This window comes from Corylus avellana, chromosome ca2 (assembly GCF_901000735.1).
Source record: "Corylus avellana chromosome ca2, CavTom2PMs-1.0".
Taxonomy (NCBI): Eukaryota; Viridiplantae; Streptophyta; class Magnoliopsida; order Fagales; family Betulaceae; genus Corylus; species Corylus avellana.
Window position 1 is genome coordinate 15,782,396 of NC_081542.1, and position 14,266 is coordinate 15,796,661.

Consider the following 14,266-nt stretch of genomic DNA (forward strand, 5'->3'; position numbering starts at 1 on the left):
TATTCTCTATCTACTATTCGGATATGTTGATGCCGTTAGCAAAATGACGTCGTTATGGATTTGGTATTGGGTTATGGTTAAAGTTTTTTTCTTTTCTCTCATCTCGTATCTCACATACTCACACCCATGCCGTGATGTTAGGGCTTAAAAAAACACCAAGACAAGTCCAAACTAATTTCAAAATTGCTTAAAATAAGAGACCTAAAAGAGGCCTAAAAGACTAAAGTATGCCTAAAACGCCCATAACCTGATATACAGATAGTGGATAATGATTAACCGCAAGAACCGCACTTGATGCGATTAGTAATCACATAATATGAATTGGCCCTATCACAAAGCTCAAATGCTCAATGAATTCATTGCTCTTCAAAGAATGCCTACCCAACGGGGAAAAACATTGTGCATAAATAGACCAAGAGCTGCAAGCTGCCATTGAGATTTAGGAAGGTTGTCAGAGAAAGTTAGGCAGCCTTCAAACGTATATGAGGGAAACATCTAGACGAACAAGTCCAGCAAAAAAGATGTAATCAGGAAGGGCGAAAAAACAAAATTCGTCCTAATTACTTTGATATAAAAGAAAAAGAGCACTTGAATATACCAGTATTGATGCCTATTAACAAATAAATTGTAAATTACAATTTCAATGAACAATGGCATTCAGCAGTCCCCAGAGAAAAATAATGTATTGATTGAACTACATTGTAACACTTTTCATCATTATCAGGGTGTATAACACAAATCTCCTCTGATGCTATAGAAGTTTGATGAGGGAATGATGGGTGTTGCTCAAAACTACCCAAATCAATTAAAATACATAAACAAATCAGAAACTGCATCAACAACAAGACCATTAAGGTTGGCTCTTTAGTAGTGCCTGTAGTAATGCAAGTTTCTTCCCTATATCCTCAATTCAGTGCAATCAATCTTTACAATGCGTGAGGCTGGGGATCGGGAGGGTAAAGAGCAACAAGAAACCGGTGAATCATCTCAAAGCTAGTGAATGTGATAACAGCAGCTGGTGTAGTCCTCAGAAGGTTGGTAGCGCACCCACGGTAAAAACCAGCTATGCCTTCTTGCTGAAATACTTTCTTAATACAATCAGTTACACCAGAATACCGCTTCTCAGAGTGATGGCCTTGTTCTTGAAGCCTAGAGCGTACAACCTGCAAAATTTATGTGAGACTTAATTATGACATATGCTGCAATGATCACTTAGTCAGAGAATATGCAGCGACCAAAGGAACTGTAGTAAGCCCTAATAGAGAACAGAGTGGTAAAGGATTGTTGTACCCTCCCCAAGTCGGTTTGATTAGGCTAGAGTTGATGACATGAGATAGAGTTTCCTAATTAGTTAAAGCCTCATCATTCGAAAAGCATGACAAATAAAAACCAGTCCACGTTCAGGTCCGAGGAGGATAAACTATGCATGGGATATACTTGGTATAAGTAAAACCATCCTTTCTCATGCTTTAGATGACAACATGGGCATTTACAATAGAAAGATATAAAAATTTTACTCCACTCAGAGAGCCAATATAGATTTATTGAAAGTAAGAAACCCATGATGATTATGATAATAAATATAAGGGGGTACGGTGTTATTTGTTCTAACAGTAAACAGCATTGTTCTGCTTTTCTGGTGATAACTAGGGGAAAAGGTGCCCGATCCGGCAAGCAACTTATGAAGAAATTAAGAATAACAACATTTAGCCCCTATCGCTTGTAAAAGTAAAATTTGAATTTAATCAGTTGGCAACTAGTACATTCTTAAAGTAAATGAAATTTCCACATATTTACCACAAAAAATTTAAATTACACCTCAACATTATTTGATATCCTACCTCATGTGGATATGTCAATGTGGAAGCAAATATTTTGGAGACTGATGAAGCAACAGCAACATCACGTGCACTTAGTTTATCCGTCGTCGTATTATCTGATACAATCACATCAAATTAGAATGAATATTTTGGTACATCTAATCAAAATTGATTTTTTCCCCGTGTTAGGTACATGAGACTAAAAGAGAATTTTCCTTAAAAATTCAAGGAGAACTAAAAACAGGCAGACTATTACCTCGACTGGCCAAATAGAATTTTATTTTCTCATATGTTGGGAATTGTATAGCAACATGACTGATACCAGCCAAAGCAGGTACAAGACCACTGTTAAAAACAAGACAAGCACCATTAAGATCCTTTTTGCAATAAAATTGTGATGACTAATATGGTATATAAATGATTGAAGTTACAAACCTGTATAACCCACGAATGCCTTCCTCATGAGCTATTCTTCTCAAAGCAGACAACGTACTTCTATATGGTACTACGCCTGGCCTCATTCCCTGAGTCTGCAGGGAATAAGAGACAAAGTAATGCTTGAAGGTTTCACCTTATGCACAAACTCTAACCCAAAAAAACATTGCACAGAAAATGAGCAAATGGTTGTACTCATATTGGACTATAAGAATGAAATGAAAAACGTATGATGATGATGATGATGATGATGAAATGAGGGATGGGTATGTAAAATTTCACAAACACTAATCTTTTCTATTTAGTTGCAAAATATGGCTTCAACAGATGACCATCCATGACAAGAATTAATCAACGTCATAAGTCTGCCCATAACTGCTCTGTTGTCAATATAATTATTCCTCAGTGGTACAGTCTAGGTCCTTCAGTGCAGCCAAAAATCATCTAATCTTACATTCCCACCTTCATTACTTTTACTCTTCATTTTCTATTATGATTGATTCATAGTAATCAGTTATCTTGCACAAACATCATTCAGGTAGATATTTGAAGTATTCCTAAACAATTTGTACCACAAGTCTAAGAATTTGCTAATTAATGGGATTATTCATCGAAAGAACAAAGAATAAAACTACAATAATAACAGAATAAGTTCATTATTCCTTCCTCTTCTAGTTGTGGCATGGTATGATAGCATTGAAAGATAATCCTAAAGCTGCAACTGCTCAAATCAGTAATAATTAGAGAGACACTAAGAAGGAAAAATTTTCTTCAATACAGCAAACAACAAGCACTAAATTATGGGCAATCCTTAAAAAAAATCAATACTAGTTTGTATGGCTTGCTAAGTAGAATCCCAAATCCTAGTATCTTTTCATCATATGTGATAACATTAATTAGATTACAGCTGAATGAAGGCATATGGTACTTGAGAGACGCACTTGAAGCCTTGTCTTCACAACCCAAAGAGGATTTGTAGCAATGGATGTTGCAGCTCCAGCACCGGAAGCAGCTACCACATTAGCACCAATTGAAAGATGATGATTCTCATCTACACATGGAACACAGCCAAAAATATCAGTAAAAACTAAACATGAAGGTACAACAAGATAATAAGTTCAAGTACGGAAACTAAAAAGGAAATATATTCCTAGGGACAAGTTTGACCATAAATTATCCTACATTTCAAGTCACAGAAGAAATAGGCCACAAACTAACCATCAGAAGAAAGAACGCTTTTCAGCTGCTCATACATTGAAAAATAAACCTGCAAAAAGTACAATACTGGGTCATGCAAAAAATATATATAATTAAATGAACTGAGACGATTCTCCAGACTCTAGAGAAGCCAGGCAGAATATGAGCGACAGACTGAATAATCTAGGAGCCACAAAAGAAACTATCAAAACCAAAACCCAAAACAAGATGCTCATGCACAGATCACTGTTTCTTTATACAGCGACCAAATAATATTCTCTCTTTGCACACATCAGTTCCATTGCTCGGTTGTATTCAGACAATTATCATGAGTAATGCTAGAAGTCCTTGTGTCCCTCTTATGTCCCTCAAAAAATGATGTCGCTCTTAAAATCACCATTAGGCTTGTGATTGATCATTATTAGATTTTAATCAAATAATGATTTTAAAAGTCATCTCATTTTTAGAGGGACACAAGAGGGACTTCAAGAATTACTCAATTATCATAGGCTAGTAATTATACCCTTACCTTTAGTACGAACTTGAAATGGGAAGAAAGAAAAAAATGCAACTTTGACCAAGTTGTGAGAATTTTGAACCAGTGAGCAAACATAGCTCTCATGTAGATGGTGTACCAAGTGTACTATATGGTAGCTATGTGAAAAACATGTGCAGATAGTACTATGCTTCTCAAGTTCAATGCATCATACAGAAAATTGAATTGAATCACACAATTTGCAGAACTTATAGATATATTATTTTCTCAAATTTCTCAACTAACACCCAATTAAAAAAGGAAAAAGCAATACCTAAAAGAAAAACTCCACAAGGCTAAAGCTAAAGCATAAAGAGTACTTACCGCCCAGTTAGGAAGTAATGCCAGCACAGTGGGAGCGAGCCCACGGTACATGCCTCGCAACCCCTCCCTGTGAAATATTTGTTCCAAACTACCAACTATAACACTACCTGATCCACCAAAAAAGAAGAAAGTCACATCATAGAAACCCCACCTTATACAATTCCATCAATAATGCTCAATGAAATTCATTTAAAAAAATATAAAATATAAAATATAAAATATAAAATATAAAAAATAAAAAACAACAACAGCAACAACGTGCACCTTGTAACTACTAAAAAATATACCAAGTGATTCCCCAAATGTTACAGTAATCTTTATTGGCAGACACAAACCCAAAGCGAAAAAGGGCATACCTTTAACACTCCCATTGCCGAGCTGAGGTAGCCCATGAACCTGGAGCCTAGTCTTTATCACATCTAAAGGACACACGAATGTTGCAGCAATAGCCCCTGCGCCAAACCCCAAAATTTTTCAGACAGAAAATAAACAACAAAAGGAAAATTCAAGCTTTCAACACTTTGACCGAGTAAAACCGAGAATTTCCACATTCTCTCGTTGTTATTTTCCTCGACTTTCTCAGGAACCAAACAAAAACTGAACGAGGGAAGAAATCAGACGCACCGGCAGCGGCGCCGGCGCCGGCGTTGCAGAGGAGAAACTTGGGACTAAGGCCATGCGGATCGGCCGGCATCGCGGGTTTTCGCACGAGAATCCCGAGAATTCGCGGAGGCAAAGAAGTCCTCTCTAGAGAGGATGCGGCCGATCGTAGAGAACCAGAGTCGCATGGCCAAGCGAACCGGTCCGAGCTAGGGCTTCGCAGCTTCAGCGATAAGATCGAGAACTCAGTTCGTCCATGAGATTGTGTATATTCTACAAAATTACAAATATTCAATAATTTAGATTGGTTTGGTGGTAAAGCGGGTCGGGCACGCACGTGGGGGTTTGGGCTTCGCAGTTTCCTTCCTATCTTTATCAACGCCAATTCACCACCGACAAAAGGTCTTTACCGGACGGGTCGCCGCAAATATGACCAGGCCCTCGTGTGAAACGATGCTCTTTTAGCGGAAACCGCGTAGACTTTTTGGATTTATATTAATTTTTTTGTGTAAATTTTCTTTGCGATTAATTTGTTTATAAATTTGAATTATTTGTCTATTTAATTGATTGGTGTATGATACAAAGAAGAAAGAAAAAGAGTCAGGGAACAACATGACGACGGACTAGAATGTAACTACCTTAAAGACATTGATGATATCGTATGTCATATGAATTTTAAATTAATTTGTTAACAAATTGGTGATACCATTTTCCAAGTTGGGTTGTGCCCGTCAACAGCCGACAACCAATGTTGTCGGGTTGGCCCCTCTCCCCCCTAAGGGAGTCGTCGAGCGGCAGCTCCCAGCTTATTAAGTGCATTGTGAAAGAATTGTAACTCTTAATTGTCTATTTACAACAAATAAAAGGAACACCCATAAAGACTTGTTACTAAAAACAGTAAGATCAGTGTGACAACAGTTTATGAAGAACAATATTTGTCGCCCGTTATCGGTGTCATAACAACTATGTATGTTTCGCGCCCATGAGGTTAGATGCCCAAGAGGGACAGTCAATATTAATAGGAAGTCGAACGCCTAAGCAAGACAGTTTGCACTAACAGGTTGGTCCCCAACCGGATGATCCCACGTACCTTAAATTGCTATGCTATCCCCTATAAATAGGAGTCCATTGTAGCTAATAAGTTTTTAAGTCATTCGTCGCCTTCTTGTTTTCTATTCCCTTCAATAATTTTAGTTGTTTAAACATCAGAGTGCTCCTCGCTAGTACCTCCGACGAATCAACTTAGCATGTTTTGTATTACTCTGTGGGTCTCTTTGATTAGACTATCAGCGTGCTATCAATTATATTTTTGTTAACATAACATGTTTGTGAAAATTTATTGGTAATTGAAACTTATCCGACTATTGCTTAACTAACCTTAGAAATATCAGATAAAAGCAGGCCTCCGAGATAAAACTCGGTTCTTCTCTTTTCTCTCTGTTCTCTCTCCTCCAAAATCCATAGTCTTCCTCCAACGACTGCTATGGGAGGAAGGAGCCTTGGCTCCTTCCTCCTTCTCCTTCTCCTCCTCCTCCCGCCCTCTCCCTCTACCTCTCCCTATCCTTCTCGCCTCTTTTGAGGTTAAATTCATCTCTTTTGAGGCTCTATCTGCTTCTTTGGAGGCCTTATCTTACATATCTTTGTCGTATTTTCTTTTTTCAATAACTGCATCGCCCAATCCTCCTCTGTGAATCCATCGTTCACTGGCATCACCGGCGACTCATAGCTTCGAATCGGCTCCCTTGTTGGAATTTTTAGATTTGATTTTTTCAAAATCCGACTATGCATTTCAAGAAGCCACCGCCATACATGCATGTCTCCACCTTGTTCCTGGGTGTTTGCTGCCAGAACCACCCCCATAAGATGTCTACGAGCCGAAGCGTGATAAACACACGCCTGCAAGTAGATCTCACTCGCAGGCGCGTGCAGCCCACGCGCTGTCCTCGTCGATGCTGCACCTCCAATGTTCGCCTCATCCATATCCGCCTCCACCTCCGATGCACCTCCATTGTTCGATGCAATTTGTGTCTAGTTTGTTCTAGGTTTTGCATTTTGTTGTTTTTTCTTGTGTTTCTGTGTTGGAATTTCTTTCCGTAGGCTTTGAATCATTCCTCAGTGTTTTCTTTATTGTTGTTATGGCTGTCATTCAGGTGTGATGCAACGGTTCTCTTGGGTGTACCATTTTTGGTACACATAACAAACCTCCTTAATTGGTGGCCAACTTTCTTGGTCTTCATACCAATAGAGCATATGCTCGCGTCATTCATTTGATGCATTGCCTTTTCTTTTTGTTTACTCATACTGATGGGTCGCTTTGGGGTTTATTGTTTGGTTGTCCAGCCCTTTATTGTTTGTTATAATCTCTTATTTTATCTAAAAGAAAAAACACCAAAAAATATTGTGTAATTCTGTATTTGAACTTAGAAAGAACACATATTTATAACTCCAACTCTCACGTTTCATCACCCAATTTATATGCGAATCTAATTAGTGTTATTCATTATATATAAATATTTTAAAAATTGTTAACTATAAATATATTAAAAAAAAAATTATACGAAAATTGTAAAGAATGCCATTGTTGGAAACATTGTTTACCAAAATTGAGTACATATTAATTTCATCCTCTCAAAGTTAAAATAAATTTTAAAATTATCGTTAAATCAAAATTTAATAATTTATTTATTTAAAATTTAATAATAATTTTAAAATTCATCAATTTTAAAAGAATAAAAAAAAAATAATGAACATTACTTAAACATTTGCGAAGACGCACATAACTTGGCAATTCTTTTCTTGTTAGACATGCCAATTGACTTATTAAGAAATAGGATAAACCAGCTCATTTGTACCCACCAATAAGAATAAGTCACCTAGAATTAGTGCATCATTTCAAATAGGCACTAAAACACCAGATTATATAAGTTTTTCCATTTTTTAATATTATTATTTTTTAAGAAATTGCAAGAGGGCTAGGAGTGGCTCGCCACCAACCCAGCCCCTCTGGGGTGGCTAGCAAGCCACCCCATATGGGCGGAGGTGGCTGCACGGCCACTCCCAACCCATCTAGGATGGCTGAAGAGCCATCCTAGATCTGCTTGGGTGGCCCGCGCGGGCCAACTCTGCCCATACAAGGTGGCTCGTTGGCCACCCCAGAGGGGTTGGGTAGCTACTCTCAGCCCTCTTGCAATTTCTTTTAAAAAAAAAAAAAAATAGAAAAACCTATATAATCCGGTGTTTTTGTGCCTATTTGAAACGGTGCAATAATTCTATGTGGTCTATTCTTATTGGTGGGCACAAGAGCTGGTTTACACCAACTCTTTTATAGAAGTTATCCTCATTAAGAAAAGCTGAAAAAAAAAATAATAAAAATAAAAAAAAAAAAAAAACGTGTAGGTAATAGACTAATAAATTCTATTTAATTAAAGTTATGAAAGTTGATATTTGTTTGACATTCAATCTATATATATATTGTTAAATAAAGTTCTCTTAAAAATTAAGACGAAAAAAATTCTTTTAACTTGATATATTAAATTGACGTATGTATTTAAATTTCTAAAGGGCGTGATTTTCACATGTTTCATCAATTTTACTAAAATTATATGTGAAAACCACACACAAAAAACATTTATTTAATAGAATAAATTAAATTAATTCATTTCAACCTTTTTTTTTAAAAAAAAAAAAAATGGTTGAATGGGTTGGTGATTGCATGCAACACGCCAACTACTTCCACGCAACATGACTCTTGAATCCTTTATTGTAATTGATGGGTCAGTGTCTCGAATTAATGGCGGTCAACCTAATCACTTGTCATTAATTACGCTCGTGTCAATTAACAAATAGGGTTAAATAGTAAATACCCTCTGAAGTTTGGTAACTTTATTTTTACTTCTTGGGGTTTCATTTTTATCACAGGACCCTCCCTGAAGTTTTGATAAAGGACTAAGTTAGTTCATCCATTAGTTGACCGTTAGTTGACCGTTAGGACTGACACATGGACCAATCAGATGTTGACACGTGGCACCTATTTAATTTTTTTAATTTTTTTTTTAATTAAAAAAAATGTATTTAAAAAAAAAAAAAAAAAAAAGAAGAAAAGGAAAAAACTGGGCCACCCCCATGGCCAAAGCCACCCCCAGTTTTTTCCTTTTCTTTTCTTTTTTTTTTTTTTTAAAAAAAAAATACATTTTTTAAAAAATTTAAAAAAAATTAAAAAAATTTAATAGGTGCCACGTGTCAACATCTGATTGGTCCACATGTCAGTCATAACAGTCAACTAACGGATGGACTAACTTGGTCATTTATCAAAACCCCAGGGGGGGTCCAGTGATAAAAATAAAACCACAGGAGGGAAAAAAATAAAGTTAGTAAACCCTAGGGGGGTTTGAGGTATTTAACCCTAACAAATAACAACCTGGTATATCCGGCACCGTTTCAGTGGTAAAATTATCATTTTATTTTTTATACAATTTGTTTCTCAAATTTGCACTAACAGGATTCTCTCTATAATTTAAGGGATTTAAGTACTTTTAAGAGAAATATCAGGAATATTAACTTTTTTATTAACAAAAGTTTACTAAACTGATGTGTAGCAGTTAGCAATTTAAATAATAAATTTGAAACCTGCTCAAACATGTGAGTCATATAAAAACGCTTTCACATTTACTCTCTGAATTGCTAAAATCTGAACATCAAAACTGATCAAAATTTCTATGACCCAAACCGAAGGTGAGCCGATCCCGACTACAATGCTAACAACTAGGGTTTCTTGTACTTCAAATGTGGCCTTGATGTCGACACAAATTTTAATCCATAAAGCAATTAGGTTGAATATATGATTATTTTAATCAACTTCTCATTAAAATCCCAATCCCTTACGCAAAAGCTCTTAAGCTTACTTTTCTCTCTTTCTTTAAGTATGAAAGGATACTAATTTTTATAAAATTTTCAACCACCATTCTTTTTTCTTTTAGGTAAACAAAATAAATTGAAAAATCTACGGTAGAGTTTTTTTCTAAACTGTGTTGGAAGAATTTATTCTAACCCAATCTATAAAAATAATATGTGTCCCTTGAGCATGTGAAAATCACATGCTTTTTTAATAGTAGGGATAAAGTTGAAATAAATTTTATCAAAAAATCATGTGAATCTTTACATGCTATTAAAAGAATTGGTCACTTGTCATTTTTATAAATTGGTTTGGAAAAAATTCTTTCAACTTGGTTTGAAAAAAAATTCTGTCCAAAATTTAATAAATACAAAGAAAAATTCAGTTAGAGAAGCTTTTAAATGGCCTGCAGAGAAGCTCACGAAGTAGATTGTTTTTTAACTTGTCGAGTTATCATAGGACAATTATAGCCCTACAGTGATCATTAATTACATAATAATGTTTCCCATTTCTTTTTTAGAGTCCTTTTTATTAGGATATGATGTAAAAATTTGACACATTAGCTGAAAATATCAAATACAATAGAAATGAAAACACTATATTTTAATTTCAAATCAATTTCATTGACTTTTTCATTCGGTCTAATCCAACACGGTAACACCCACCACCGAATCCCCACCTACCTCAAGCCCTCAACATTGGAGTCTCCAAAACCAACCAATAATGTGGTTTTATCGATGAATATTTTGTCTATAAGGTATTTTGGCAAGAGAAGAAAAATTATTTTTTATTTTTAGATATAATTTGAAATCTTCACAATTCAAACATTATCTATGACATACACAATAGCATCTCGAGCTATTATAAGACAATATCTATGAAAAGTCACCGTCTCAATCAGTTTCAGATCTACAACAAATTCTGGCAAACTACGTCTCTATTCGCTACCAAGTTCTTGATTCCCTGGGTTTTTTTTTTTTTTTTTTTTTTTAATCTCCGCTACTAGTATTTTATCAATCGCAATCACCTTCGCTACCTTTACCATAGTGACAATTTTTCTTTATGCTTGATAACTCTTCCATCATCGGTCTATAGTTTGCTTCCAGAAAATGAACTATAAGAAAACAAAAGACAGACCAGAATTTCATAGATCGTTTCTAAAAGCTGATCTAGAGAGAATATATTCTTATTTAAAATCAACGAAAATACAATAACAAAATCCCAACTCCATCTCATGTTCCCCGCGCCATCGCCGGTCAGCCACACGCCGCTAAAAAGCACCCTGAGGACCATTGACACATGCGTCCTGATCGATCTATGGTGGAGTCAGGAAAATGGAGGGGGGAAGGGGGAAAGAGAAAAGGGGCGGAGAGGAGGGAGTCGTAACTCCCTCCCCCCACTCTATTATGCTCTCTCTATGCTACTCTATTTCTAGGGTTTTAATGTAGGATAATTATGAGAGAAGAAAAATTATTTGATGTGAAGAGTTATACTATTTTTTGGAATTTCAAGTTGAAATGTTTACTTCCTATTAGAGGGTGCAAAATACATAGTTTATATTACAACTTAATTAAAGTTATTCTCTTTCTAAAAATATGGAGAATATATCTTCTTATTTAAATTTTGTTTTGTTGTTTTGATTGGAGTAATGTGATATATAGTCCATTACTCACTGTTTAACTCTTTTTAATAAGAGTTTAGTACTCAAATTTAAAAAAAAACGTGTCAACATTTTAACATCTACAATTAGCTTTACTGGCTGCTAGTGGAAATATCATGGGCCATGCCATTGTTCTTGCCTTCGTTGTCTCAGTTCCCATAATACCCTTACCTGTCGGTGCATGTCTTCAAAGTGTGAAGGTGTGTGGACCATGATTTTGAAAGGAGTAACGCTTGTATTATATATCTATGATATTTCAATTATTAGATATTAATTTGTTAAATAATATTAACTAGACAACCTAGACCGCAAAAGCATTGAAAAAGATTTGTTGTTTTAGTGGAAAGAAACAATAACTGCAGAATCACAAAACAAGAACTTGCAGCTGATTGTGATCCAACACCAAAGCATGAAAAAAATTTAAGATTTGAGAGAACCCAGATGAAGTGGTTGATGAAGAATGGTTGGGAAGCACATGAAAATGGGAGAAGGAATTCAATGTTGGTGAAGCTTCACGTGGAGGCATGGAAGCTAGCTACAGCCTGCTCTGCAGGTGCCATTGAGTCCTTGGCGTCTAACACCAATGGTTCAACAGTAGACGAAGCTTCAGACTATGGGCTTGACTTTTACAGCCTTAGGTTTAGGTTTTAGTTAAAGTCACCCACCCCTTCACAAAGAACCTGAACTACCGCGATTTGAAAAACAAATTTTAAAACTTCTCAATTTTAACCATTGAACTTTCGATTTGATGGAATATACCCCCATTCGTCAATTTATACCCCTCAAACTTCTATATTTCAAATTTAAAATTAAAAACAAAAAACAAAAAATTGAAGAGTAATTTAGTCTTTGTATTAGTTTCTATTAGGGTTTAATAGCAAAAATTGACGGATGAGGTCAATTGCATCAAATTGAAAGTTCAGGAAAGTGAAATTAATAGTTTCTAAAATTTAGAAGATCTTCTCAAAACGCGTAGTAGTTTAAGAATCCTAAGTGAAGTTATTCAATTCTTTTCTCTCTTTTTTCTTCACATAATGTGCTCTACAATTAGCACTACTGATTAATTTAAAGTGTATTTATGACCGTATAACGGTAAAACCTTGCTCACAAGGTCTGGTTAGGGTGGTGGGTGGAACTGAAATTAGGTATGGTGTAAAAATTTTAAGAAAAGGGGGGGCAAAATTTGGATTTTGAAACGATTATGAAAATACTTTTAAAAATACATTGAGGCCTCAATGCAGTTCCACTTCCACCCCCAGTCCGAGAGGTGCAATTTAAAATTACATGTAAAATTAAGAGTAATGTTAGAACTACATTTTTATTTCACAATGCTGACTGACAACTCAATTAACCTTTGAATATAGTATATAGTATTACTAAAAAAATTAAATGTTTTGTTAAAAAATATAAGAATAACATCAATCTAATAGACTAAATTAACAAAAAAAAATATTATTATTCTAAACTAAATTAGTGGAAAACTTTGTCCTTATTGTTGCCTCTATAATATCAAAGCAATCGATCGAGTATATTGATGGAAACACCACCAAGTAATTCAATCATAATGAAGCCGCCAACGGATATTAAAAAGGTAAAATGTTTGTTTAAATTGAAAGGTTTTTATTTATTTACTTCTTTTTTTATTTATTCGTTTAAATTAAAATTGAAAGGTTTATTAAGCTGTGAAATGTGAATACCCTTAAAGAGGTTGTGCTGTGGAAATAGTCTCATCCCGTTATTTATTTATTTATTTATTAATAACCCATTCATTTGATATTATCTTAATAATATTTAATAGAGCCTCTATTGTCAGATCCATCCTGATAACACCTATTTTACAGCTTCCAATTACTATGTGACACATCATAAATTTAAGAAAAATACAAAAAATAAGTGAGAACAATAACACCAAATTAGAAAAAAAAAAAAAAAAAAAAAAACCGTAGCCAACAAGACCCAGGCTAGACCCACGCAGGTATGGCCGGTGGTGAACGCCTCAAATCCCACCGGCCGTAACCCGCCTCAAAACCTGTTTATAATGCTTCAAAATCCGTTTCTAATGTCTCAAAACTCTTTTTTGATTCAAAACTAAAACTTAGAGGTGAAAGGTTAACCCTTTAGAAATTTTATCATCTTAAAATCTAGTGTATTTTAGTTAAACTTCTTTTTGTACACTTTTTAATATTTTTACTTATGTGTTGCTTATTGATTGGAGACTGTAAAATGGGTGTGATCAGGATGATCATGCTAAAAGTTTTTCTCAATATTTAAACATGAGAGTATCAAATTTCACATCATTTTTCTAAGTTGTTAGCCAAATATACCACCCATTATAGTCAAAACCCATGGGTAATGCGAAACACATAAATCAAGCATTGAATATAACTTATTACATATTTAGACTTTATATTTGATTAACTTTTACGATGCCACAATCAAAATATAAAATACAAAGAAAAAAAAAATTGTGCTTTTCTTTCTTTTCACGCAAAAGATAAATATATTAATACAAGCAACGACAAAAAATTATAGTCACACTAACACTACATATATAGATAGACTAAACACGCATTTATCAGGCTTTAATAATACACATAGGTTAATAGAACCCCACTATTTTATTCTTCATTTTTAATTAGTGGCATGTTCAATTCACCTCTTTTCTTCTTTTTTATTTAATTTTTAATTTTTTTAATTTTTATTTTTTTAATTAAGATTGATCTTAAGGTGAATTGGGCATGGCATTTTTTTTTTTTGTTGACATGTTCGCACAAGAGAGAGGAGGGAGATTGAAACTAGTGACC

At 34.8% G+C, this 14,266-nt stretch overlaps 1 protein-coding gene across 1 annotated transcript; it reads right to left on the reverse strand.

The window, feature by feature from the left end:
- Positions 1 to 656: 656 nt before the first annotated feature.
- LOC132171997 (nicotinamide adenine dinucleotide transporter 1, chloroplastic) lies at positions 657 to 5,386 on the reverse strand. Its single transcript, XM_059583415.1, has 9 exons — positions 4,936 to 5,386; positions 4,668 to 4,763; positions 4,312 to 4,418; positions 3,474 to 3,522; positions 3,197 to 3,306; positions 2,256 to 2,350; positions 2,077 to 2,165; positions 1,842 to 1,936; positions 657 to 1,163 (listed from the first exon to the last, which is right to left on the reverse strand). Exons 1-9 carry the CDS (start codon positions 5,003 to 5,005, stop codon positions 927 to 929), a joined length of 948 nt encoding a protein of 315 aa, XP_059439398.1. The 5' UTR covers positions 5,006 to 5,386; the 3' UTR covers positions 657 to 926.
- Positions 5,387 to 14,266: the final 8,880 nt, after the last annotated feature.